The sequence below is a fragment of the Podarcis pityusensis genome (assembly GCF_964106645.2).
Source record: "Podarcis pityusensis genome assembly, chromosome: 7".
In the NCBI taxonomy this organism is placed as follows: Eukaryota; Metazoa; Chordata; class Lepidosauria; order Squamata; family Lacertidae; genus Podarcis; species Podarcis pityusensis.
The window spans coordinates 78,018,834-78,043,721 of NC_138031.1; the positions used below are offsets into that span (position 1 = coordinate 78,018,834).

Below are 24,888 nucleotides of genomic sequence, written 5' to 3' on the forward strand. Positions count from 1 at the left end.
CTAGGCTTGTCCTAACCAACACACAAGCAGTGCCTGGAGTAAAACAAAGGTCAACAAAAATGGCCACCTTGACTTTTAGAAATTGAGAAAGACGGAACCATATTCCTAACACTCAAAATGTCTACAAATCGGATACGCCACTGCCAGCCCCAAACTTGGTGAGGGGTACGGAGATAACTTTGACCATGTAGCACTCTGAAGGTTCTGAGTCCCCCCCCCCAAGTACAGTTATGGGGTTGGGAGGGAGTGTGCGTCTTGACTTACGGCGTCAGTGCTTTTCTGGGCTCCTGCACAACGGTCAGATAAATCATGCTTGAATTTGGGATCTCAGAAATCTTCTCTATTGTTTTGCCTCCACTAAAAGGTGGTAACTCGTGTCGGGGCCACTGCTCACGGTGGCAGAACATGCAACACATGACCCTTACTAACCTTAGGCACCATGAGCTAAGTGTCAAGCAGAAATAAAGCACTTATTTCCACAAAAAGAGCTGCGAAGAAAGGGAGCAAACCAAGACTCAATGAATACTACATGAAATATTATCAGTCCCCTTTCCTGAGCTATCGTTCAGTTTCTGCTTCTTCATATTTGTTATATTTATCATTGATTTCTCTTGTCTTAGGCCTTTGGCTATTAACACAATCTATGTCCTTTTAAATTGTCTGTGTGGCACTGGTGTTACTGGTTTTGTTACTTTGTTGTGCATTATTGAGTTTTTATATTATAAACCACCCTGCCACCCTGTTATTCTCAGATGAATGGCAGTAATAATAATAATAATAATAATAATAATAATAATAATAATAATTACAACTGAAGGCTTGCCCAGACTGAAACAAACTTCTCTACCCTTTCATATGTCATAGTCCAACATTTTTCAGTTTTTAGGGGAAAGGGAGGGGGCTCCCTTTTTTTTTTGCATCCCCCCTTTCAAAAAAGGAGCTTCATGTCTCTAATCAGAATAATTATCCTCATAACTCAGATTTGGAATTTTCATCAGGCTACCTATGGCTAAGATTAGACTCAAACCAGATATTTCCAAGTTTGAAAAGTATTATACAGCGCTAAATGTATTCCTATGAGCACAATAATACATCTATATAAGCAGCATTCACTTTTTTTTTTTGTTGGGATGCGTCAAAGGGGAGGGTGCTGTTTTGAGCCCAGCAAGTGGGTTTTTCAAGCAAATCTGGGCCGCGGCGATAGGACTGAGTTAAAACCCTTTTTTTGCATTCTGCAATTTCACACCGTTAAACCAAACAGAGCTGGGAGGCAGAACACATCCTTTTAAGTAGTCAGTTGCTTAGGGATTGTGGGCGAAAAGACTGCTCCACGATAATCCCAACAGCTTTTAAAGTGTTTAAACTTGAAATAATGTCACAGACGTAGTCTATTTAACAGCCGCAAACCATTAAAGCACGTTGCGTGCTGCTCTCTGGAAAGTTACCTAGTGACGTATGGGGCCGTAGAAAGCTCATTTCAATGTTTAGGGTCCGACTGGTTTTCAGTTCCAGCTCTTCCACAGATTTAGAAACTAGCCTGTTTTGAAATGCCGTAACAGCTTCAGGCACATGTGGGTGGCGCTGTGGTGTAAACCACTGAACCTTGCTGATCAGAAGGTCGGCGGTTTGAATCCCCGCAACACGGTGAGCTCCCGTTGTTCTGTCCCAGCTCCTGCCAACCTTAGCAGTTCAAAAGCACACCAGTGCAAGTAGATAAGGAGGTATTGCTGTGGTGGGAAGGTAAACAGCGTTTCCGTGAGCTCTGGTTTCCATCACAGTGTTCTGTTGTGCCAGAAGTGGTTTAGTCATGCTGGCCACATGACCCAGAAAGCTCTCTGTGGACAAATGCCAGCTCCCTCAGCCTGAAAGCGAGATGAGCATCGCAACCCCATAGTCACCTTTGACTGGACTTAACCGTCCAGGGGTCCTTAACCTTTTTTTTTTTTTTAACCAGTAAGGCAAACCCATCAGAAACTGTTTAGGATGTCTCAACCTGGCTCTTGGATTAATAAGCCCAAGACAACAAATGAATACACAGACTGTCCTATTAACCTCTCTTAAAAAGAGAAGATTCAGAGGAATAAAGAACAGTTCATTACATTTACAGCCCGCTTTTCCTCTAAGGAGCTCAAGATGGTGTTTCTCCATAGGGTTAGGCTGAGATACCCAGACTAGCCCTGGGTCACCCAGTGGTTGAGTGGGGATTTCAACCCTGGTCTTCCAGGTACTAGTCTAAAACTAATGGCTAACCCCAGATGGACATCCTCAGAGGTAGCACTATGGAGTATATATATCGGGAGAAACAAAAAATATATATCCTTTTTTTAAGTTAAAAATTCCTGAGCAATTTTATGCAGGAGTGATCCACTCTTAAATGAGTATTTGGAATGCACCCCCTACCTCAAAACAAAGAAAGACAAATAATATTTGTTAGATAGGTAAATTTAAAAACAGGACAACACTTCTAAAGATATGAAGTTGTTTGAACTGCTTATACAGTGGAACTTCGGTTTCTGAACGTTTCAGAAGTCGAACAATTCGGAACATGAACGCCGAAAACCCGGAAGTAATTGCTTCCATTTTCGAACACGCCTCGGAAGTCGAACGACTTCTGAGGCGCGTTTCTCCATTTTTTCAATGGATTCTGCCGACCGCCCACTGATCCTTGGGTATTCGAACGGATTACGTTTCGAACAGATTATTTTTGAAAACTGAGGTTCCGATGTATACAAATTAAACACATCTGTTAATTACATGGAAAGGAGAACGACTTGAGAAAAACCTGGTTAAGTTTTTCTTCAAAGCATCTTATATTTTATTTTGCCGCCAACACCTCATTCATGTCCTAGACTGCAAGCCCAACACACGTTCCCATGCGGGTAAATTCAACTGACCCAACTGAGCCTGACCGCTGAGTAAAAATGGACAACATTGTGTTGCTGGTGAGCACTGAATAAATATCCATGAAATACAGGTCAGGATTGTACACAAAATGCATCTCCTTACCTGACAGGTATGCAACTTTCTCCTTCAAGATTGGAAGGACTTCCATAGCTTTCATTTCATCATTTTTACGAAATCCTGAAGAAATAAATAAAATGGAGGTTATTTGGCTTTAAAATCAATATGCGTTTCCCAGAAGAGAACTGAGCTATACATATTCAACAGAGACAAAAGTTTCTGGGACTATAGCATTTCATGGTATAGCTTTTTTTATGGATTGTACCATTTCATATTACACTGCGGAGAGCGAAGAAGACTGCTTATTGGACAGTTCCCCATGAAAAACTCTACCCTATTCAATGCAACTGTAGTAGAACAGCAGCCCTAAAATCAGATTTTTTAAAAAAAGCTTAGTTTAAATGTCATCCACATGCAAAAAAACATACTCTAACAACTGCAGTTATAAAATCTTAAATCTGAGTCCATTATCCTCTCACATATATTTGAGTTAAAAGCCCGTAAGAGAACATAAACAGGTCCAAAATATGAGCCGAGAGGTCAAGCACTATAAGTATGACACAATAAGTATTGCCACATATTTATCATTGTGCTGCAAATATTTAGGCTGCAATCCAAAAACACACTTAATAGGAACTAAACACCAATGAAGACAGTGTGACATTCTTCAGGGTAAGCTGCAAAATTGTTATTTATTATTATAATTACATTTATTAATTGCGTTCTAAATCACCTTCTCAATGCAATTTACAGGTAAGATAATTAATAACAGTTAAAACACAAGTATATTTAAAGCTAGACTAAAACCCTAGTGGTAAAATCTCTTTTCTCCAGCTGGGTAAGCTTGTCAGAACAAAATGTCTTCAACTGTTTCCAGAAAGTGCAGATAGTTGATTAAAATCATTATCCAAAACAACGTGGACATTTTAGTTTTCACGACAGGCACATTATACTGCCCAGTTAACCAACAGCCTTTCCTCATGCAAACTTTCGGTCCTTTAGTCTGCGAGTAAGTGATCTTGCTTAGTGTCCTTAGATACCTATAGAATGGCAAACACAACCTCTTAATCTCACATTTACTTCCCTAAACAAACAGTGCTGGTTACGGCTGGCAGGATAAACTAAAGCCAGGGAAGGCGAGGAGAGTGCAATCCCATCGCCCTCAATCTTCCGTTGTGCGATTTGCTTTTTAAAACCTCTGCTTGCTTTTTAATTTGTTTGGTGTTAAGGTTGCACAGTTCATCTCTTTTGTAAGCTGCCTTGTGAATGTCATGATCCTGTAAGCAGACTCCCTTTTCTTCAGGGAACGAAACTAAGGACCAATGTCAGACGGGGAACGGCATGCGGGGCAATCCCCGATGATGATGATGATGATGAATTATTTATACTCCTCCCATCTGGCCGGGCCACTCTGGGCAGCTTCCAACTGAATATTAAAAACACAATAAAACATCAAACATTAAAACAGGGCTGCCTTCAGATGTCCTCTAAAAGTCAGGTACAGTGGTACCTCTAGTTGTGGACTTAATTCGTTTTGGGGTGCCATCCGCACCCCAAAAAGTCCGCAACTAGAGCGCCTCTTCCGTGTGCATGCACGAAGTGCGCAGATCGCTTCTGCGCATCTGTGCGTAGCAAACCAGGAAGTAAACACTTCTGGGTTTGCCGCGTTCGTAAGCTGAAAGTCCGTAACAAGAGCGGAACGCAACTAGAGGTACCACTGTACTTGTTTATTTCCTTGACATCTGATGGGAGGGCGTTCCACTGGGAGGGCGCCACGACCAAGAAGGCCCTCTGCCTGGTTCCCTGTAACCTCACTTCTCGCAGGGAAGGAACATCCAGAAGGCCCTCAGTGCTGAACCTGTGTCCGGGCTTAACGATGGGAATGGAGACGCTCCTTCAGGTATACTGGGCCGAGGCTGTTTAGGACTTTCAAGGACAACACCAGCACTTTGAATTGTGCTTGGAAATGTACTGGGAGCCAATGAAGATCTTTCAGGACCAGTGTTATATGACCTCGGCGATCACATCTGCGAGATGAGCCTATGATATTAGTGCACCCCTCTGGCCCAAGAATGTCACACTGCCGACTTCCTGGTTGGTCACGTGGTATGGCAGTCATGGAGTCTTTCGGCTGAAAGAATTCCAGCACTTTGAAGAAGGGAGAGACTGAGAGAGCGACACATTAAAACCTCAGATCGGGCGTTCTGAGGACTTGGTTTATCCGGCAAGCCTTATCTGCGACTCCCCCAGTCCCCGGTAAGCTCGTCACACTGCCATCCCTCAGAGGACTCCATCTCAGAAGCCCCATTGCCACCGGGATATCCCTCACTCTGTTAACATACATGACTGCTGGAGCAAGCTGGGCTCCTCTTCAGTAAAGGTGGAACTGGCAACAAGGAGAGGACTGCTGCTCCGTCAAAGCAACATCAAAGCTTGGCTGTCTTAAAGCTGCCGGACTGAGTCCTGCACAAGGCTTCACCTATCATGAGGAGAGTGCTTGCATAGCAACAGCCTCATTCTATATCAATTCCTCAATTCCAACACACTTTCATTCCAAGGCACAAAAGGGAAACGGGCAACACGACCAGATGTTCCGATTTACGCTCCTTGGTTTATTTAGCTGCAAGAAAATAGATTTCAACTCTTCTAGCAGCCAATTAGTACGCAGGCTTGTTGGGATAATGTATGAGTTTGGAAATGCGAGAAGCGGATGGAAATTGCCGATGATTTAAAATTGATCCGATCCAGACTGACTTTGTACGAAGCTGCTGTTCGCGAATAATCCTGCACCGTGTAATATCTTTTATGAGGTGTTGCCTCTCACATTCCAGATACCCTGAAATGCTGAGCAAAGGAACCTGGGAGGTTCCTACATGTACAGGTAAAGATAAAGGGACCCCTGACCGTTAGGTCCAGTCGTGACCGACTCTGGGGTTGCGGCGCTCATCTCGCTTTATTGGCCGAGGGAGCCGGCGTACAGCTTCCGGGTCATGTGGCCAGCAGGACTAAGCCGCTTCTGGCGAACCAGAGCAGCACACAGAAACGCCGTTTACCTTCCCGCCAGAGCGGTACCTATTTATCTACTTGCACTTTGACGTGCTTTCAAACTGCTAGGTTGGTAGGAGAATGGAACGAGCAACGGGAGCTCACTCTGTCACGGGGATTCGAACCGCCGACCTTCTGATCGGCAAGCCCTAGGCTCTGTGGTTTAACCCACAGTACCTCAGGCTAAGAACAGTTTCAGGTTAAGAAAGGACCTCCAGAACGAATTAAGTTCTTAACCCGAGGTACCACTGTACCCCAGAATGAGATACGTTTATGCAACACACAAAACAATTTCAGACTTTTCTGCTGGAAATACTTTGAAAATCATTGGGGGGGGGGCACACAAATGCATCATGTGCACCATCCCCTAGCCTTCAGACTTTCCACCCAACTATCTGGAGTTGGACCCAGAGAGGATGGTCAGTAGCAAACCAACGAGCTTTAAATCTACACACGTCTCTCCTCCCTACTGCATTACTCTCAGTGTTACCTGTTAATTCCATTCCCCCTCTCAGCTTCCTTTGTTCTGGGAGGCAGCCAGCTTTTCCATACTTGCATTTTTGTGGGCAATTCTTCTGACCAGCTTTTTACATTTGGTAAAAGCATGTAAGTCCCGGTCCCCATCCCCCCTTTTTAAATATATAGCTCGTTTATTCCAGATATCCAAAGAAATCAGTATCTCCCAACTCTTGAGGAATGCCTTAATAAAATACAAGAATACCCATTTATGGCCAAATTAACATGTTCTACACATGCTGAAGGGGAAAGGAGGGGTGGTTTTGTGGATGCCCTTTCATTAAATTCCAACAATAAAATAAATATATCAACACTCCATGTCTTTTAAAAGGTGGCCTTAAAATGATTCCCTCCAGCATGGATTCCAGCCCAGGTGAGCAAGAACAATTACCAAATAAAGTAGTCCGCATTTCATTGTTGGTTATTTACCCAGAAACAAATCGTGCCTCCTTCCCCCCTCTAAGTGTGCCATGAAATTCACGCCAAGCACCAGCCATTTACAAGGTTGTTGTTTTTTTAAAGTAAATAACCCCAGAACATCTATAGCTGAGGTCTGAACAAGGAGGGTTTCTGAAAATTGCTGCATGCGTGTACAGATCCATAAATATCTGCATCCATCTCTACTCACACACTGGCTCGGCATCCCTCCCTCCAGCATCCTCAGCACCGCACATTAATAGAGATGATGTCATCTTTTCAAAATCAGGGCAGTCTGCAGCTCCTGCTGCCACTGCAATGCCTGCAGTATTCGCCGGATTTGCGAGAGTGCAAGGCAGCGCAGCCGAGATCCGAGCTGGGGAGCTCAGAAAGAGCTCCTTTATTTGAATCCCGCTTGCACGCAGCACACGAGGGAAATTATTCTCTCATTATTCCGTGCAGACGCTTGAACCGTATCGATTGACAAACTGGGCTTCACGTCGTTCCTACCTGACCTAACAAAGCCGTTTATGCTTTGACAAACCTGAATTTAACAGGGCCACAAGATTTCCGCAGGAACAATGAAACAACTAATTTGCTTCATGAGTGTGGGGAGAATTGCCCATTTTTGCAATGCTTCTTTTCTGTTTATCCTCGCAAACCACAAATGTCATAGATAACAAACTCTCTCCTATAAATAGCCAAGATAATAAACCCCACTGTAGGCAAGGAATAATACTTTTAGGCAACACCCCCCCCCCCCAGGAAGTGATCCAAACTTTGTTTGATCTTATTTGATACTTTGTCCCCACCCCCGTTATTATCATTTTATTATTATTTATTGAATTTATATACCGACCTATACCCAGGGAGGGGGGTCTCAGGGCAGTTCACAGAACAAAATCAAGATATAAAACCACAAAATATACAATCAAAATAAAAACAACAACCCAATAGCCCCTCCTCACAAAAAAAACCCACCACATTTTAAAAGGGTATAGGAAGTCAATCAAATCAACCAAAGGCTTGGTTAAAAAGGAATGTTTTTGCCTGGCGCCTAAAGGTGTATAATGAAGGCACCAGGCGAACTTCCCTGGGGAGAACATTCCACAGACGGGGAGCCACTGCAGAGAAGGCCCTTTCTCGTGTTGCCCCCCACTGGACCTCTTGAGGGGGCACACGAAGGAGGGACTCAGAAGATGACCTCAGGGTCCAGGTAGGTTCATATGGAAAGAGGCGGTCCTTGAGTTATTGCGGTCCTGAGCCGTTTAATGCATATAACCTTGAACATCACATACATTTAAAAAAATCACAAAATGTATGCCTTCATATACCCATATCTGTACTCTATAAGGAACTTTAACATTCTAGCATGACATTCTTATCTACCATTAAAAACAAGTATAATAATTCCTTAAGCATCCCGCAAAAGATTTGGCTAAGGGATCTCTACAATACAGTGCAGCCACTCCAGCCAGTATTTTCTAAGGCTGCATTCACATGCCAGTTTATTCCAATTTCCACATTTTATCTGCAACTACAGTGAATACATTTAGCACGCATGTCTGTACTATTTGCAAATGGGTTGTTTCTGGAAGCAAGTAACAAGGAAATGAGCACTACAGTTCCAGAAATGGCTTTTACGTCACGTGAAACCTCAAATACAACGAGGAACTTAACAGCTAGGCTGGGGGAAAGTCGTGAAAATGGAATAAACTGCCCTGTGAATGCCTTCTAAGCTTCGTTCTACGCACTGTGTCCATATTTCACAACAGTAATGTTGTCGGACATAAAAGTCCAAGGAAATAGTAATTCTTTTGTCCATTTGCCTTGCCATCTCAGGAGGATTTGAGCACAGGGAAGCACCTGGAGGAAGCATGGATAATCTCCTTGCCCATCACTTTACAGACGTTTTTGTTCTGCTCCCATACAATATTATAGCATATATCCTGTTTGTTTTTCACCCCTTTGGCTGGCTTCTCCTCTTTCAAGTTCTATCACCTGCAAAGCTGTCCTCCCAAGCCCAAAGTTTGGAGGAACAAAAAGAGCAGGGAAGCAGCAATCCACTCTAGGCACTAGATCAGGCATAGGCAAACTCAGCCCTCCCGATGTTTTCGGACTACAACTCCCATCATCCCTAGCTAACAGGACCAGCGGCCAGGGATGATGGGAGTTGTAGTCCCAAAACATCTGGTGGGCCAAGTTTCCTATGCCTACACTAGATGGACTGGCCTCTGGTTTTGTTTTGTTTTTTAAAAACAACAACAACAACAACTGTGCATGGGCTTTTCCTCTACCCTCCATTTCAGGGGTCTGGCTGCTTTTTGAACTACAGTGGTACCTCTGGTTGCAAACAGGATCCGTTCCGGAGCCCCATTTGCAACCTGAGCAGAATGCAACCCGTGTCTGCGCGTGTCACGATTTGCTGCTTCTGCGCATGACATCATTTTGAGCGTCTGCGCAAGCATGAGCGGCGTAACCCGTTCCGTTACTTCCGAGTCGCCGCAGGACGCAACCTGAAAATGCTCAACCTGAAGCGTCTTTAACCCGAGGTATGACTGCATGCACTTTCCAAGGACTCATTTCTAAAACTTACTCATCACATCTCATGTCAAATCTCTATTTCAGAGAAGAAAGGTGCAATTGCAATTGAGAAGCTATACTTCAAGGGTGCTACACTCAACTCTCTGAAATACTAGTCACTTCCGCTGAAAGACAGATGAGCCGATGCTCAAAATGAGGATCCCCTAAGAAGCCAAGCCTGAAAAAGCAGAGAAACCATTCTGTGGTGTCCAAGAACTCACAGCAGATGAACATTTATCTTCACTGTTTTAAACCAGTCAGATCCCAAACTTTCCTCTTTTATTATTGTTGATTTGCTACTACTGTTGGGTATTTTATAATTTTTTAAGATGCATTTTAGCGCTTGGATTGTCATAAGCCGTTCTGAGAGGCAAACTCGCTGCCCACCTGCAAAAACCAGGATAGAAATATAGTCAATGAACTAACATTTCCATTCCGCTAATGAAGTATTTCAGTGGCCAAACTCAAGCATACATTCCTTTACCTACATAGATGAAACTCCTGTCGTTGTTTTATGTGAAGGAGTGTTGCACCCATGCATGTGCAGCCACGCCAGAGCAACTAAAAGTATCAGCAAAAATATTTAACTCATCTCTGTGGTCTTCAAAGCTTTTCAGACAACTAAAAGGAAAAGGTTAAGATCTATAAAGCTATAATCTCCTTTAGGTATATGAAATCAATGCTAATCCTATGTACATTTCAAAAGTGAGCCACTAACACTGTAATTCTTAATATCCCATCAGTATGAGGGTTGCCATACATCCAATATTTCCCAGAATTTTTTCCTTAAAAATGTTCAACAACTTTGAATTTCATTTTCCCCCAAAAGCTCCATTTTACTTCTAGAAATCTGGCAACCCTAATCAGTTCACTGTTGGGTACAAGCATGGGTGGCGCTGCGGTCTAATCCACTGAGCCTAGGGCTTGCTGATCAGAAGATTGGCAGTTCGAATCCCACGACGGAGTGAGCTCCCATTGCTCGGTCCCAGCTCCTGCCAACCTAGCAGTTCAAAAGCACACCAGTGCAAGTAGACAAATAGGTACTGGTGTGGCGGGAAGGTAAACAGCATTTCTGTGCGCTCTGGCTTCCGTTGTGGTGTTCCATTTCACCAGAAGTGGTTTAGTCATGCTACATGACCCGGAAAGCTATCTGAGGACAAACGCTGGCTCCCTCGGCCTGAAAGCGAGATGAGCGCCACAACCCCATGGTCGCCTTTGACTGGACTTAACCGTCCAGGGGTCCTTTACCTTTACAAGCTGCAATAATGGTATGAAACAAGACTAACCTAAGAAGAAGACTAGGAGAAAGCTTTTTAAGAACAATACTTGGGAGTTTCACCAAATACTGAATTTATTGAACCATCTAGAAAAGTCATGCCCTATTTTTGTATCAGTTCACTGAGCATCTTGACAGTGATGCCCTAATGGAGGGCAGTGTCCCCACTTCACAATAAAACAAAAACACCCAAAAGAGCCTAGTGGTGACCCATCTAGTCCAGCACCCTGTTCTCACAGTGGCCACCAGATCCCCATGAGAATTATTCTATATGTTAAGTCTGCAAGCTGCACATATTCTGTCAGCTTAAGTTGCCAATGTCCTTCTTTAGTTGGGACCTCGCTTGTTTTCCATTTCTGGGCTAACAAAACATGGGCCGCAGTAATAGCATACATAAATAACCTTTTTTGGCACCTGGAAATTTCAGTCTGAATTAGCCCCAATGAAAAGGACTCTGGGTTGGTGCAGTTTTTTTGGAAAAGTACTTTTAAACATTTTTCCCAATTCATTATGGATGGATTCTATGAGATCTTTGCAGGGGCTTCTTACCAACTCCAGTTAAGCACTTCCTGATTTTACTCACCACTCTGGACCTGGGACTGAACGCAGACCCCCACCTTACAACCTCCCGCCTTCTCTGGTAAATGACCAACCACTCCAAAGAAGCTACATAGAGAAAGCCATACAGATCACCATCCTGGGTGCTCTGTGGGCGCATTTTCAATAACATACTCTTGAGAGTAGATGGTATGGACTGGACCCGATATGCTCAGTTGAATTTGAACGATTTACCGTATTTTTCCGTGTATAACACGTCGCCGTGTATAAAACACCCCCTATTTGGGGGGACTCCAAATTAAGAAAATGGGGGGAGATTGCTCAGCGTTGTTGAGCTTTTTCTTGCGGGGGGTGGCCCAGAGTTGTTGAGTTTTTTTTAGGGGGGATTGCCAAAAATCGCTCACCAGCTTGACGTACACTGCCACTCATACATGTCGCAAAACCCACCTATCACCTGTCCCCGCGCCGGCAGAAGCCACCAATCGCCCGCCCTATTGCCGCAGCGACAGCCAATCAACACAAGACATTGACAAAGTCACCAATAGGACACCAAATAGCCACTGACAATCCATGTATAAGACGACCCCAAATTTTTAACATACTTTTTTATTTAAAAAGTATGTGTACATGGAAAAGTACAGTAATTTAAAACTTGAAAAGGGGAAGGACAAATAGCCATTGCAAATTTTCTTGGGGCGCCCAAAGTCGTCTTCTGCCTGTTAACCAGCCCTAACAGAAACCAGCTCTGGAATACTCATGCCAGAAAAGTCTTATTTTTTTAAGCCTTCTTTTTTCATCTTCATTTTTGATGGTGATGCTGGGGAGAAGGAACATCGGGGACAAGGGATCAGAAAATATGATTAATTGGATTTCTTAATCAGTTAATTTCTGTTTTTAAAAAAAGTTTTAATTTGCTTGGCTGCCTTTATTCCCCAAACTCTTTAAACAATTTCAGCTACCTAGAATCTTAGAGGACATAAAGTGGTGGTGGTGGTGTAACTGGTGTTTGAACTTTGATACTACAGCCCAAACTCATTCAAGAGTCACAAAAGACAGAGAACCACAGCGACTTAGTTTGCATACAAGGTGCTATCAGTATCACACTTTGAGGATCAGGCTCAAAGTTAGTCCAACATATTGTTAGGTTGGGCTGAAGCAGTTTTTTCTGATGACAAAAACCTGCAGGAGGCTGCATTCCTGCTGCCATCTATAGTTCCATTTACTCATTGTGACTATCACACAACTTGCATAGCCACAAGCTTGACCAGAAGGGGACTAGGTGTGGACAGCAGCGAAGAGAAAGTAGCGGTGATAGCAGGAAAGGATGAATCAAGAAGGGGGACAGGAATCTACAGGCAAGGCAAGCTTTCCTAAGCAAAGAGAGAGAGATGGCAACTTGGGATGGTTGCCCTGGCTCCACACAAGAATTGGAGTCAAAGTTGGAGAGCCAAAAGGATAGGGTGGAGGAGATCACCTTTAGGTAGCTGTTAACAAGATGTCTCTTAATCAGAACTAGCCAAGGTTTATATTCAGCAGGAAGGTTGAATCTGCAAAGAATCACTAGCTTCAATAGGCTGCTGGTTCGGATGAAGATTCTGTTATGGACAGAATCTTCACTTTCCATCTGACTCTGGTCTTGACTGACCCACCATATTTAAGCAAGAGCCAATGGCACAGCACATGTGCCCATTTTACAAATGGAGCAAAATACCAAACCTTTAGGATGAAACACACATGGAAGGGTGGAGGGAAGAGGCAAGAATCTTGGTACAGTTCCTTGCATCTCCGCAGAGCTACCAAAACCAGGATTATGCAAAGTGAGGACATAAATTTACCCCACTGTGCCTAAAAAAATATACATTCTGTTTTTCTTGGAGCTGAATATGCATTGTCTAAATGCATGGTGTTCTTTTTTATGTGCAATGAGGATATTGCACCATACACGCCAGGCTTCCTCCAACTTGGCCCTCCAGATGTTTTTGAGACTACAATTCCCATTATCCCAGACCACTGGTCCTGCTCATGGGAGCTGTAGGTCAAAAACATCTGGAGGGCCAAGTTTGAGGAAGCCCAGTACACGCAGTTCCTGCGAATCTCCTCCCCACTTTGATATCAAATGACTGTAGTTTCTAGCAGTTGAGCATGCCGCCATATTGCCCTTTATATTATTTCTAGCTTGCTGGCTGTGCAAACCCATCAGCAATGGCCAGATCAACATTAGGAGTTTTGAAGTTGCAAACCTGCTTGCTTTAGCGAGAGGAAATGCTCAGCTTACCAGTAGCACTGGGACCAGAGCATCACACTTTCCTGTTATCAGTCAATTACTGTAATCGCCACAATGTAAAGATAAGTCCACAGAATGGCCCCAAATACAGATTTATTGCCCATTTTCCTTCCTAAGGAGCATCACTGCTGAGAGCCAGTCCTTCCAAATTCGTGATTTATACAAGAGAAAACCAAGACTAAACTGTGCCATCTGAGTGAATAATGCCATCTCGACCTCAAACAAATTAACGTAACGTAACATGCAAGTCAATCCAAACTTGGGACGCATTCCAACTCTTCTTGAGCAAAAAAAGCCAAGGAGACCACTACTGCCAAAAGCAACAACAAAAAAACCCACCAAGCATAATATTTAAAATAATCCTAGCTCATCTGAAAGTCAGGATAAGAGCGTGCTTTCTCATAATGCAGCATCTGACCAGGATGAGATCATTTGGTTCCAGATTGTATAAAAGGCACACAAAATTCCACCCACTATGAAGTAGATACACAGAGCCTTTTAAATATTACCTTAGCTGGAAAACAAGTTGGTGGACCACAGGCGGATTAGAGGGAGGGTTGGGGGGGGAGCCGCCCACACAAAAACAGAAGCCAGCCCACTCCTCAGTTTTGCAGTCAGTCCTTTTAATCCGTCAAACCCCCAGAAACTACCAATGCATTTGACATTTACCAGAAAATCTTGACAATTTTTAAAAACTGTTCTCTTTCAAGCCCCTACCAAACTTTTGAGGATTGTCAGTCATCCTCTGAATAATAATCTGCGAAACTGCAGCTCCCATTTTCCAGGTAAGAAGGTGGATAAATCTGAATCCAGCAAACTAGATCCAGTTATAATAGTCTTAAAAGGTAAAGGGACCCCTGACCATTAGGTCCAGTCACAAACAACTCTGGGGTTGCGGCGCTCATCTCACTTTACTGGCCAAGGGAGTCGGCGTACATCTTCCGGGTCATGTGGCCAGCATGGCTAAGCCGCTTCTGGCGAACCAGAGCAGCGCACGGAAACACCGTTTACCTTCCCGCTGGAGCGGTACCTATTTATCTACTTGCACTCTGACGTGCTTTAAAACTGCTAGGTGGGCAGGAGCAGGGACCGAGCAATGGGAGCTCACCCTGTCACAGGGATTCGAACCGCTGACCTTCGGATCAGCAAGCCCTAGGCTCTGTGGTTTAGACCACAGTGCCACCCACGTCCTAATAGTCTTAGTTTCATCTAAATATGGACAAGGGAAACAACGAGCATGGCCCTTACTCCTTCCGGTCCTCATCTCTTGGTCAACGCCAGCTACCTTTTCCCAACAGGATGAACCAAGACAGAGTTCATTTGAACATAAAGAGAATCAGAGTTTCTCAGTTTTCTGAGAATTTTAGAAGGCCATATCCTCTCAGCACTAGTTTTGAATTTACATAGCAGTAACATAGTGAAATACCCCAAGATGTAATGGGACGTGGGTAGTGCTACCATCTAAACCACTGAGCCTCTTGGGCTTGCAGATCAGAAGATTGGCGGTTCAAATCCCCACGATGGGGTGAGCTCCTGCTGCTCTGTCCCAGCTCCTGCCAACCTAGCAGTTCGAAAGCACGCCAGTGCAAGTAGATAAATAGGTAGCGCTGCAGCGGGAAGGTAAACACCGTTTCTGTGCGTTCTGGTTTCCGTCTCGGTGTCCTGTTGCACCAGAAGCAGTTTAGTCCTGCTGGCCACATGGCCTGGAAAGCTGTCTGTGGACAAACACTGGCTCCCTTGGCCAGAAAGCGAGATGAGCACCACAACCCCATAGTTGCCTTTGACTGGACTTAACCGTCCAGGGGTCCTTTACCTTTTAATCTTTTCTTCTTATTTTCTTATCCCTTAGTAGTAAAGTAAACCTCTGCCGCCTTGTGGGATATCTTCAGGAGAAGATAGGCAGTAAATCCTACACAAACCCAGAATGGAATCCCTAATACGATGCCCCCATGCCCTCTTCCGGCAACTCCTGCAGCCAAGCAGGTGCCAAACGTGTTGTTCTGCTTTCCTTTGGACCACATCAGTGAGGCAGAGAGGAGGGCTTTGCCATCTGGGCAGCCCAGGAGCTCCAGACACACTGATCAGACTCGCGTACCACGGAAGATCACTTCAGTACTGCCAATCCAGTGGTTTGACCTCACCCTTGGAGGTGCCCTCTTAAGACAGATGGATGTCAACAACAACGAAGTACTGAAGGCACAACTAATCAGTGTTAAATGTTCCTTCACTTGCTTTCTTTGTTACCATGATAAAGAGTTCCTCAACGGATCAGATTAAGGTCCACCCAGCCCAGCAATCATTGCAAGAGTCCCGGCAGCCAGCAATCCCAAGTGGTCCGCTTGAAAATGGTGAATTTTGTAGTTTGATAGTAAATTTTGGACACAATGGAGAGGTAAAGGATTTTGGATTATCATAAAAGATGCAGGAGGAAATGATTAACAATAGGGGAGAGGGAAGTCCAAGAGAATCCCATTTTATGGTATTGATATTGTTTTTGTGTATATTTTTCTTTCTTTGTGGTGGTGGTTGTTGTGTTTGTTTTTGTTGAAAATTTAATAAAAAAATTAATTAAAAAAAAGAAATTGCAAACACACCAACAGGTCGAAGATTATGGGAAAATGAAGAAGTGGAATTATGGTTCTAGGTGAAATTTTTGTGGAGAATAGTGCAAAGGACTGGGTCTTGGGTGAACAAAGTTAAATCCTACTTGATGCATAACTAAAATTTTGGAGCATCTTAAGAGGATGAAGCAGGTGTCAGATGTCAGTGTTTGATCCAACTTCAAAACACAGCAACCCAGATAATTATAAACACTACACTTCATAAATTCATGAGTTCAAATTCTAACCCCTTTTGGGGACTATAAATGTTTCTTATGTGATCCTCAGCTACATAACTGGCAATCTTTTCCCAATCATCCGGGCTGTGCGCTCTTGAAATTCCACACCAAGAAGAGTGCAGTTCTGCAACAATGGATCGTGTGAATTACTACCTTCCGATTTTTGTGATTTTCTTTTATACGTCTCCAAGTCCTAAGGTGGACAATAGCATCTCATTCTCCAATCACTAGAAAGCTTGCTGGCCATGCCGCTCCCTGCTTAAGAAGTTTCACCAAACACTGTCCAAACAATTAAAAACTTATTTCTGTCGTAAGGACCAAAGGAAAACATCCTGTCTTTTTTTTGACTAGGGGAGGGTTGAAGCATTGTCAGATTTTTATAAACACCACCCAAAGCGGTGCAGCAATTAAACCACTAGCACGTTTGCAAAGCTAAGCAGGGTCAGATATGGTTTCAAATTGGATGGGAGACCATGTGCTGAAATGCATGCATTGCAGAGGGTTGGGCTAGATGACCCTCAGGGCTCCCTTCCAACTGTTTGATTCTAAGTCAGTGTGCCAGCTCTGCTGGAAAAATGCCAACTCCCCATATAATGCTTTAGGAAAGACCCACCCTACTGAAAGTGGTATTGGGAACGGTTAAAAGCAATTGCAAAACTGAGTAAGAGAAGCACAATCATGTAACTGTGTTAAGGAGCCCTCCACCCCGATTTCAATTGTAAAGAAACCCAATTTGATGCTTGAACTCTTCCCCCAATTTGCTCATTTTGCGCTAGCTCATCTTCCTTCTTATCAGTTTTTTTGCTTCCCTCCACTACGATTTGAAGAGTTTTGGTGCTAAACTGCAGAATTCCTTTCAAACCACTCCTGGAAAATTACCACCCCAATATCCCTATCTCAAAAGCACCATCTGAATCCCCATAAAAAATGCATTGGTTTAAAGAAAAACACATTTTTATTGCAAAAAAAATAAAAAAATCCAGGATTTTCCTGCAGTGAGCGCATATGTGACATGTTTTCAGATCCCAAGAAAAATGAGCTACACACAAAAGAGGAAAAAATGCACTTTTATGTAGGCAAGTGGTTGCTATGAGCAATCCATATTTCCTCCCCCGCCTCACCCTAAGGCTGAGGATAAGGGCAGCATGCAATCCCCAAGCAGATGTCCCAAAGATTCCATGTTGACAGTGGCAAGTTGTGAGGACAAGAAATAGCCCTCGCCTCCCTAATAAGCAAACACAGCCCTGCTAGAAATCAGAGGCGACGCAATGCTGGAGATCATTCAAAACTCCAAAGGGAAAGGGGCAAAAATCTACCTGCCTTTTACGATAGCTCTGAAACCACTCTGGATAATGAAGCAGCACAATGCCACGGGTATCCGTGCAAAATGCAGCAACAGAACATCTACCCACAGTCAGCAGCCCTTGCAGCAGAACGGATTACATCATCGCTTTGCAGAGCTGAGCCAGTGAATACGCTTAAACCAAAAGCACCCAGCCAGATGGAGCTGCTTTGCCTCTTCTGCTCCTGCAGTTATCACCTGCCTCCGCCTACCTTTGGAGCTGGAAAATGTCACAAAATAAAAAGAGAGAGAGAGGTCCACCTTGCCGTGATCCCCCTCTTCTTACAAGGGCTTCCAGATGTCAGAAAGAACTCAGTACACACAAAAAACACACCTGTTTTTCCCTCTCCCACCCCAAACAAAGCAACCTGATGAAACCTGCTTTCAAAACCTCAAGCAGGAGCCACAGATGGCATTAAACTCACAGCAAAACTGGGACGGCAACCTGATTTCTGGACGAATTCAAAGGGTGGGGTTTTGTAAAAGGAGGACAGGAAGGTCACTCCCTTTTCCATTTGTCATTAAAAACAAAAAACAAATTTCCTTCCTATGGGTGAGGCAACTCCACTGCACTAAACACTCTTTTCCCCAGATGTGCATTAAAAACACACAAACACAAAAACTGGTGGCAACTCCCTTTGTTGCTCAGCCCAGCCGGCTCCTTCACTCACATTGTGCTTTGCCTATTAAGTCAGCGCTCTGTCCAGTGGTGAACACTAGTGACATAAGCCACACTAAGGGAACACCCATTTTTTCCAAGCTCTTGCTGCCTGCCTGAATTCAGTCGGCTGTAGCCAGCTCCCTGCTCAGAGAACACACAAATCAGCCCTCTCATCAGTATAAAAACGCAGCGCTTACCTTTTGTTTAACCATGTGGCTCTTACAAGGTCTGCATGGTCTGTGCTAGTTTCTTAAGATCCACCTCTGCTACGCAAAGCACTGTCTGGAGATGAAATCGTCTGTGTGCATTTTCCTGCGTTATTCACGAGTGAATGCACCACACACACACACACACACACAGACGTTATGAACCATTCCTTCTGCAAAACTTTAACACCGTTTTGCCTCTGTTTGTACCTCTTAGGTTATCATCAGCAACCATAAATGTCTGAAGACCTTTGTCTGCTAGGCACTAGGTCAAGAGTTACAGCTATAATAACGGATCGATAGATAGAAATATAGCTCTCTTCTATAAATATGTGAATGACCCGCTCCACAGCAAAGAGAGGGAAGAAAGCCACAGCAGCCCTGACTATAAGTGAGGACAGCCACAACTGTCAGCTTTGTAAATTGCTTTGTAAATTATCAGCTCCTAATGGTATTTGAAATTAGCCAGGCGCTTTTTACACCTGACTATTGGCCACCTGCGACCAAGATGCCCAGGTGCCAGAATGGTGCCTGATGTCTCCAACACCTGGAGGTGCATGCCTGGGAATCACTGGATCTTGACTGTTTTCACACACAAGCAACACATCCTGTAGAAGTCTATCAGCTATATTTTATCTGCACGCATTTCAGGAACCAAAATGCTGCTTCTGTGCAGCCTGAGCGGGAGCAGGAAACAATGTTATACAGTGGTACCTCGGGTTACATACGCTTCAGGTTACAGACTCCGCTAACCCAGAAATAGTACCTCGGGTTAAGAACTTTGCTTCAGGATGAGAACAGAAATCGTGCTCCGGCGACAGGAGGCCCCATTAGCAAAAGTGGTGCTTCAGGTTAAGAACAGTTTCAGGTTAAGAACGGACCTCCGGAATGCATTAAGTACTTAACCTGAGGTACCATTGTAGTTAATTGTTGCAGCTTGTCTTCACTTATCCCCACCCCACCCCACTGCCCTGCTCACAGTTGTGAAGAATATTCCTACGTTTTGAATGCTCTGTGCAGACATTAAGAGGTAAAGGTAAAGGGACCCCTGACCATTAGGTCCAGTAGTGACCGACTCTGGGGTTGCAGCGCTCATCTCGCTTTATTGGCCGAGGGAGCCGGCGTACAGCTTCCGGGTCATGTGGCCAGCATGACTAAGCCACTTTCTGGCGAACCAGAGCAGCACACGGAAATGTCGTTTACCTTCCCGCCAGAGCGGTACCTATTTATCTACTTGTACTCTGATGTGCTTTCAAACTACTAGGTGGGCAGGAGCAGGGACCGAGCAATGGGAGCTCACCCTGTCGCGGGGATTCGAACCGCCGACCTTCTGATCGGCAAGTCCTAGGCTCTGTGGGTTTAACCCACAGCGCCACCCGCGTCCTACCATTAAGAGGTAGGAATAGGCTAATATTTGTGTGGACTCTCCCTGGATCAAGTGACTTTTCTTCCTTAAGTTCTCCAAGTTCTTAACCTAGCTCAAGGTTGTCATCGGAGCTAGCCAGATGTTTAACTCAGAATCGATCGCAGTCAGTCCACCCTTTGAAAAATAAGATTTGAAAACAGTCTTGCCCAAAAACAGCAACTAGACATTCCGTATTGGTGACTGTGACCTTGTTTTAAGGAGCCATGTGCCCTCTAGCTATACACCTGAGTTTCTAACACTGCTTGCTTCCTACTATTCTCATGCTTTGTAACCATATTCCCCTCCCCACCCCTAAGCCTCCCACTGGCTGCTTCGTTCAGATGCAAATGTTAAACCATAGTTCAGCATTACAAGGATGGAGCCTCCATCCCAGGCTCAACCATTCTCCTCTTCATCTCTTAAACGGGCTCCAGGGAGACCAGAAGAATCTCCTTTAGATTAAGCGCAATTTGGTGCGCCGCAACCAGTGGGTAATCGTCATGAAAACAAGCCAGTTTCATAAGCGTGTCTCTGCTAACAGCAGTTAAGGTGAACCATGGTTTCTCTGGGTTCGGACAAACTGTGGTTAATCAAAAATGGAGGGAGAAACAGCTGAGCTCCTCCTCACAGCAGCATCGGAGAAGAAAAGGGGAACCCGCAAAAGCCAGGAAGGTTAGGTTTGTTCCCACAGAAAGTTCACAGACTGTTGGGGCACTGGATTAACATTTAACAGGAAAAAAAGACTGCTGAAGACTTCTCTTGGAAAGGGCAGAAAACTTCTCCTGTGCTTGCTCATTACTCCTATCTGAGAAGAGCATCTTTTCACCTCGCTTTAAGGGGAGAAATCCATCCCATACCACCTGCCACACAGGAACTTGCATAAGCTTTCCTTCCTGTTAGCTGCTAATCCAGGAACTCTCTCTGGGTCTCAAAAGCACCCTGATACTAACTCCTAACCAAGCTAATAACCATTGCTATAGTGCCAAGGTAACATATTTTTCACTTGTACAGCACTGCTGAAAAAAGCTTCTTTTAATCCTTCCTTTTAGGCGATGCAATCTGATTCCAAACCAAGACAAAAAGTTTGTGACATCCTGAAGGAAAAGGTTGCCTTCTTGGGGAGCCCCTAATCCAACAAACCCAAAAGCTTGCCTATGTTGGTACGTCCCCAAATGGAATCCATTTAGGACCAATGCAGCAGTGAGTAGCGAGACTTATTCACTTGTTTGTGCTTCGATGGGGGACTTTGCTCAGTGGCAGAACCCGTGAGTTACATGCAGATTCCTGCAACACTGGGGGGTTGGACTAGATGACCCCCAGGGTCCGTTCCAACTCTTGTTGTTGTTTAGTCGTTTAGTCGTGTCCGACTCTTCATGACCCCATGGACCAGAGCATGCCAGGCACTCCTATCTTCCACTGCCTCCCGCAGTTTGGTCAAACTCATGCTGGTAGCTTCAAGAACACTGTCCAACCATCTCATCCTCTGTCGTCCCCTTCTCCTTGTGCCCTCAATCTTTCCCAACATCAGGATCTTTTCCAGGGAGTCTTCTCTTCTCATGAGGTGGCCAAAGTATTGGAGCCTCAGCTTCAGGATCTGTCCTTCCAGTGAGCACTCAGGGCTGATTTCCTTAAGAATGGATAGGTTGGATCTTCTTGCAGTCTATCGGACTCTCAAGAGTCTCCTCCAGCACCATAATTCAAAAGCATCAATTCTTCTGCAATCAGCCTTCTTTACGGTTCAGCTCTCACTTCCATACATCACTACTGGGAAAACCATAGCTTTAACTATACGGACCTTTGTTGGCAAGGTGATGTCTCTGCTTTTTAAGATGCTGACCATTAAGTTGTCATAAATGGATGCAGCCCAAAGCATCTCTCATCCATACTGGAAGCTATTGGCAATTGTACTACAATGAAAATGGAGACCAGACCTATTATAAGGGGCTATTGTTTATGTTTTTAAAAAAGACTAGAGTACAACTTTGATCATAAACAATGGAAGCAGATGTCTAATTCCAAAAGTATACAAACACCTGGAAACTGTTGAACCACTGTACTTCTATCCACAAGAAAAATAGAGTGGATTGTGGACCTAACTCAAAAGAGGTAACAGCTAACATTACCAAGCAACAGGTAAACTGCACGGTGATGCTATAGGACTGTGGCAAGACAAGAAGTTTTGACAGCTATGCCTGTTCACAATGTGCCACCGGAAGGACTATAGCCAGGCTGAACTGCCAGGTCATAGGGAAAGGAAAACTACCTAGCTACCTAAATGTCCAACAATCGTACAGGAGGAAAAGGAAAGCAACAATCAAGACATTGGGGACATGGTCCAGAACCAAACATAAGCTATGTGTCAATACTACTGCTAATGTCTGGGGCACTGTATACGATGGCTGCTTTAACCTGACCTCTGGCCTTCCTTTTTGTCAATGGAAAAAGACTCACAATAGAAAAGTTAAGGACGCTGTGCAAAATCACCAAGATCAGATGCCATTAATCCACGACAACACAAAATTGCAGAGGCAATTCACTGTAGCAAAATATGCACGCTACCGTCAAGTGTAATACAGTGGTTCCTCGGGTTACAAACACTTTGGGTTACAAACTCCGCTAACCCGGAAGTAGTACCTCAAGTTAAGAACTTTGCCCCAGGATGAGAACAGAAATTGCACGGCAGCGGGAGGCCCCCATTAGCGAAAGCACGCCTCAGGTTAAGAACGGTTTCAGGTTAAGAACGGACCTCCGGAACGAATTAAGCTCGTAACCCGAGGTACCACTGTAATAGCACAAAGAGAAGCAAAATTCACACCTCTTGCCCCCCAACTTCAGAACAGAAAGGAAGCAGGTTAAATCATCACTCAAAGGACCCCCAAATACGCCTGCCATATGAGAGAAAGGAGATGAGCGCTCACTAAAAAGGCCTGGTGGTCCCACTGAACTTCAAATCCCGATGCAAAGTACTAGCCAATGCCCCCCAAATCATTTGCTGTGTCTGTACAGATGCATACAGCTTCGTAATAGGACTGTAATCACAACACAACGGTAAATATCATTTAAAACCAATAGGTTGAGATCACCAATATGAGCCTGTGGCTTTGCAGCAGGGGTGGGGCAAACTGAAAGTATAAAGTTTGAAGTACACTTTCCAAAGCAGGATACAACAGTTGCACACACATCACTTAGCAAACTCCTCACCTTCCACCAGGTAAACAAATTCTTGCAAACCGTGCTGCTGGGCTGCACCGACAGTCAACATAAAGAGAAAGCCTTGCACTGTATCAAACAATGGGCAGGGCCTGTAAGCAGCTGCTGCTTGCTAAGCATCTAATAGGAGCAGCTGAATTATCATTAAAACACGTTTGAATCCTCCACCTGAGCTTGCTTTTCAAGCAATCACTTTGGAGACTATCAGAAAAGCCCTGAGGTTACTCCAATCATGGTAACATTTGACCACAAGCACGGAAGCATAGATTGTGTGTTTTTTTTAATGTTAGAAGTTGCCACTTACAGTGTGTGGTATATCTTCAAGTTGATTCCTTCTTCTAGACAAGGAAATAGTTTTAATTCCTAATAACCAGCAGTGGCATGTTTTGTTTTGCTTTTTAGCACACATCTCTGAATATTCGCCATGCTGGTTACAGCTAATGGGAGTTGGAGTCCAACAATGCTTAGCCTAGATACAGATGCATAAAGGAAGTTGGGAAAGGGGGGGGGGGAAATCTGTCTGAAGATCTATGTTCACTTGAAAATATTTGCATAATGAGACAGTAAAGAAGAGCAGAGAGCTGCTAAAGATCAGTCGATAGGCAGGAACACACGCACGAAAAAGACGAGGACCTGACTGTGAAAGCCACAGAAATTTCGCACAGCATCTGATGCCAGTAATATTTAGCACAGGAATCCCGACTGCAGTTTTTCATGTTATAATATGTATTAAGGCCGGGACTCAAAATGAAAAGATTAAAAAGTAAATTGCATTAATGCAGCCTAGTGGCAAAGTCAATATTTTTATTCAGCATTTTCATCTTCCAAGAGTCTCCTTGGCTGGGAATTTTCCGGCTTAAGTGGCCACTCCAACAAATATCACATCTGTATTACTCGTTTTCAGACCTATGCTTTTAATATCCATAGAAGGTTATCTGATGGCAAAGATGAAGCACGTATCATGCCAACCCCCGAAAAAGCCATTTATAGGCTTGATTACTTCCTAGCTCTTTTCTGCCTGGAATATCAGATTATTAAACCTGTAGCCATTTCCATCACACGACCAGAGTCCCGTTATTATTATTTTTTCAAGAGACTCTACAGTGTTACATCTGGAAACAGAAATGGAAAATGAGGTCACATACCAGGCATTTTCTCGTGTAACTTTCCTTCTCAAATGCCTTTCGAAAGGATCAACAAAAAGGTTACCAGGAAACAGTGTCAAGTAAGAATGCTGCCATCTTCTAAAATTAGACACGCATTGACACCTCTTAGGCCAAACCAAATGCCGTCACCGGGCCAGGGTTCTCTTTTTTCTACGTTTTTAACAACAAAGCATTGTATGGTCTTTACAGTTACACACACAAACACCCTGCACCAAACTGGAAATGATGTAGGCATTTGTTCATTTGCTCCTCTCCGTTTGTCAACACTTAAATTGGAAACTCGTTAGGGTTTTGGCTTGTGGTACTCAACAAAACGACCTGTACATTGACAGCACTATATTTTTTTAAATGGCTCATCGAAATGAATCACTGTTCAATTAATAATAAGGTTGATATACTATATAGAGCATGTTCTATAC

At 44.0% G+C, this 24,888-nt stretch overlaps 1 protein-coding gene across 8 annotated transcripts in view; it reads right to left on the reverse strand.

Annotated features, from left to right (window-relative positions):
* TRIO (trio Rho guanine nucleotide exchange factor) overlaps positions 1 to 24,888 on the reverse strand; it is a 263,757-nt gene that overhangs the window by 195,647 nt on the left and 43,222 nt on the right. For 6 of the 8 annotated variants that reach the window (XM_081014562.1, XM_081014564.1, XM_081014565.1 and 3 more), the window contains exon 2: positions 3,007 to 3,081. In XM_081014562.1, coding sequence (XP_080870688.1) covers positions 3,007 to 3,081 — 75 coding nt within the window. Of the gene's footprint in view, positions 1 to 3,006; positions 3,082 to 7,150; positions 7,169 to 18,679; positions 18,699 to 24,888 lie in introns of those variants that run through there. The other 2 variants (XM_081014567.1, XM_081014566.1) reach the window with 2 other exon arrangements.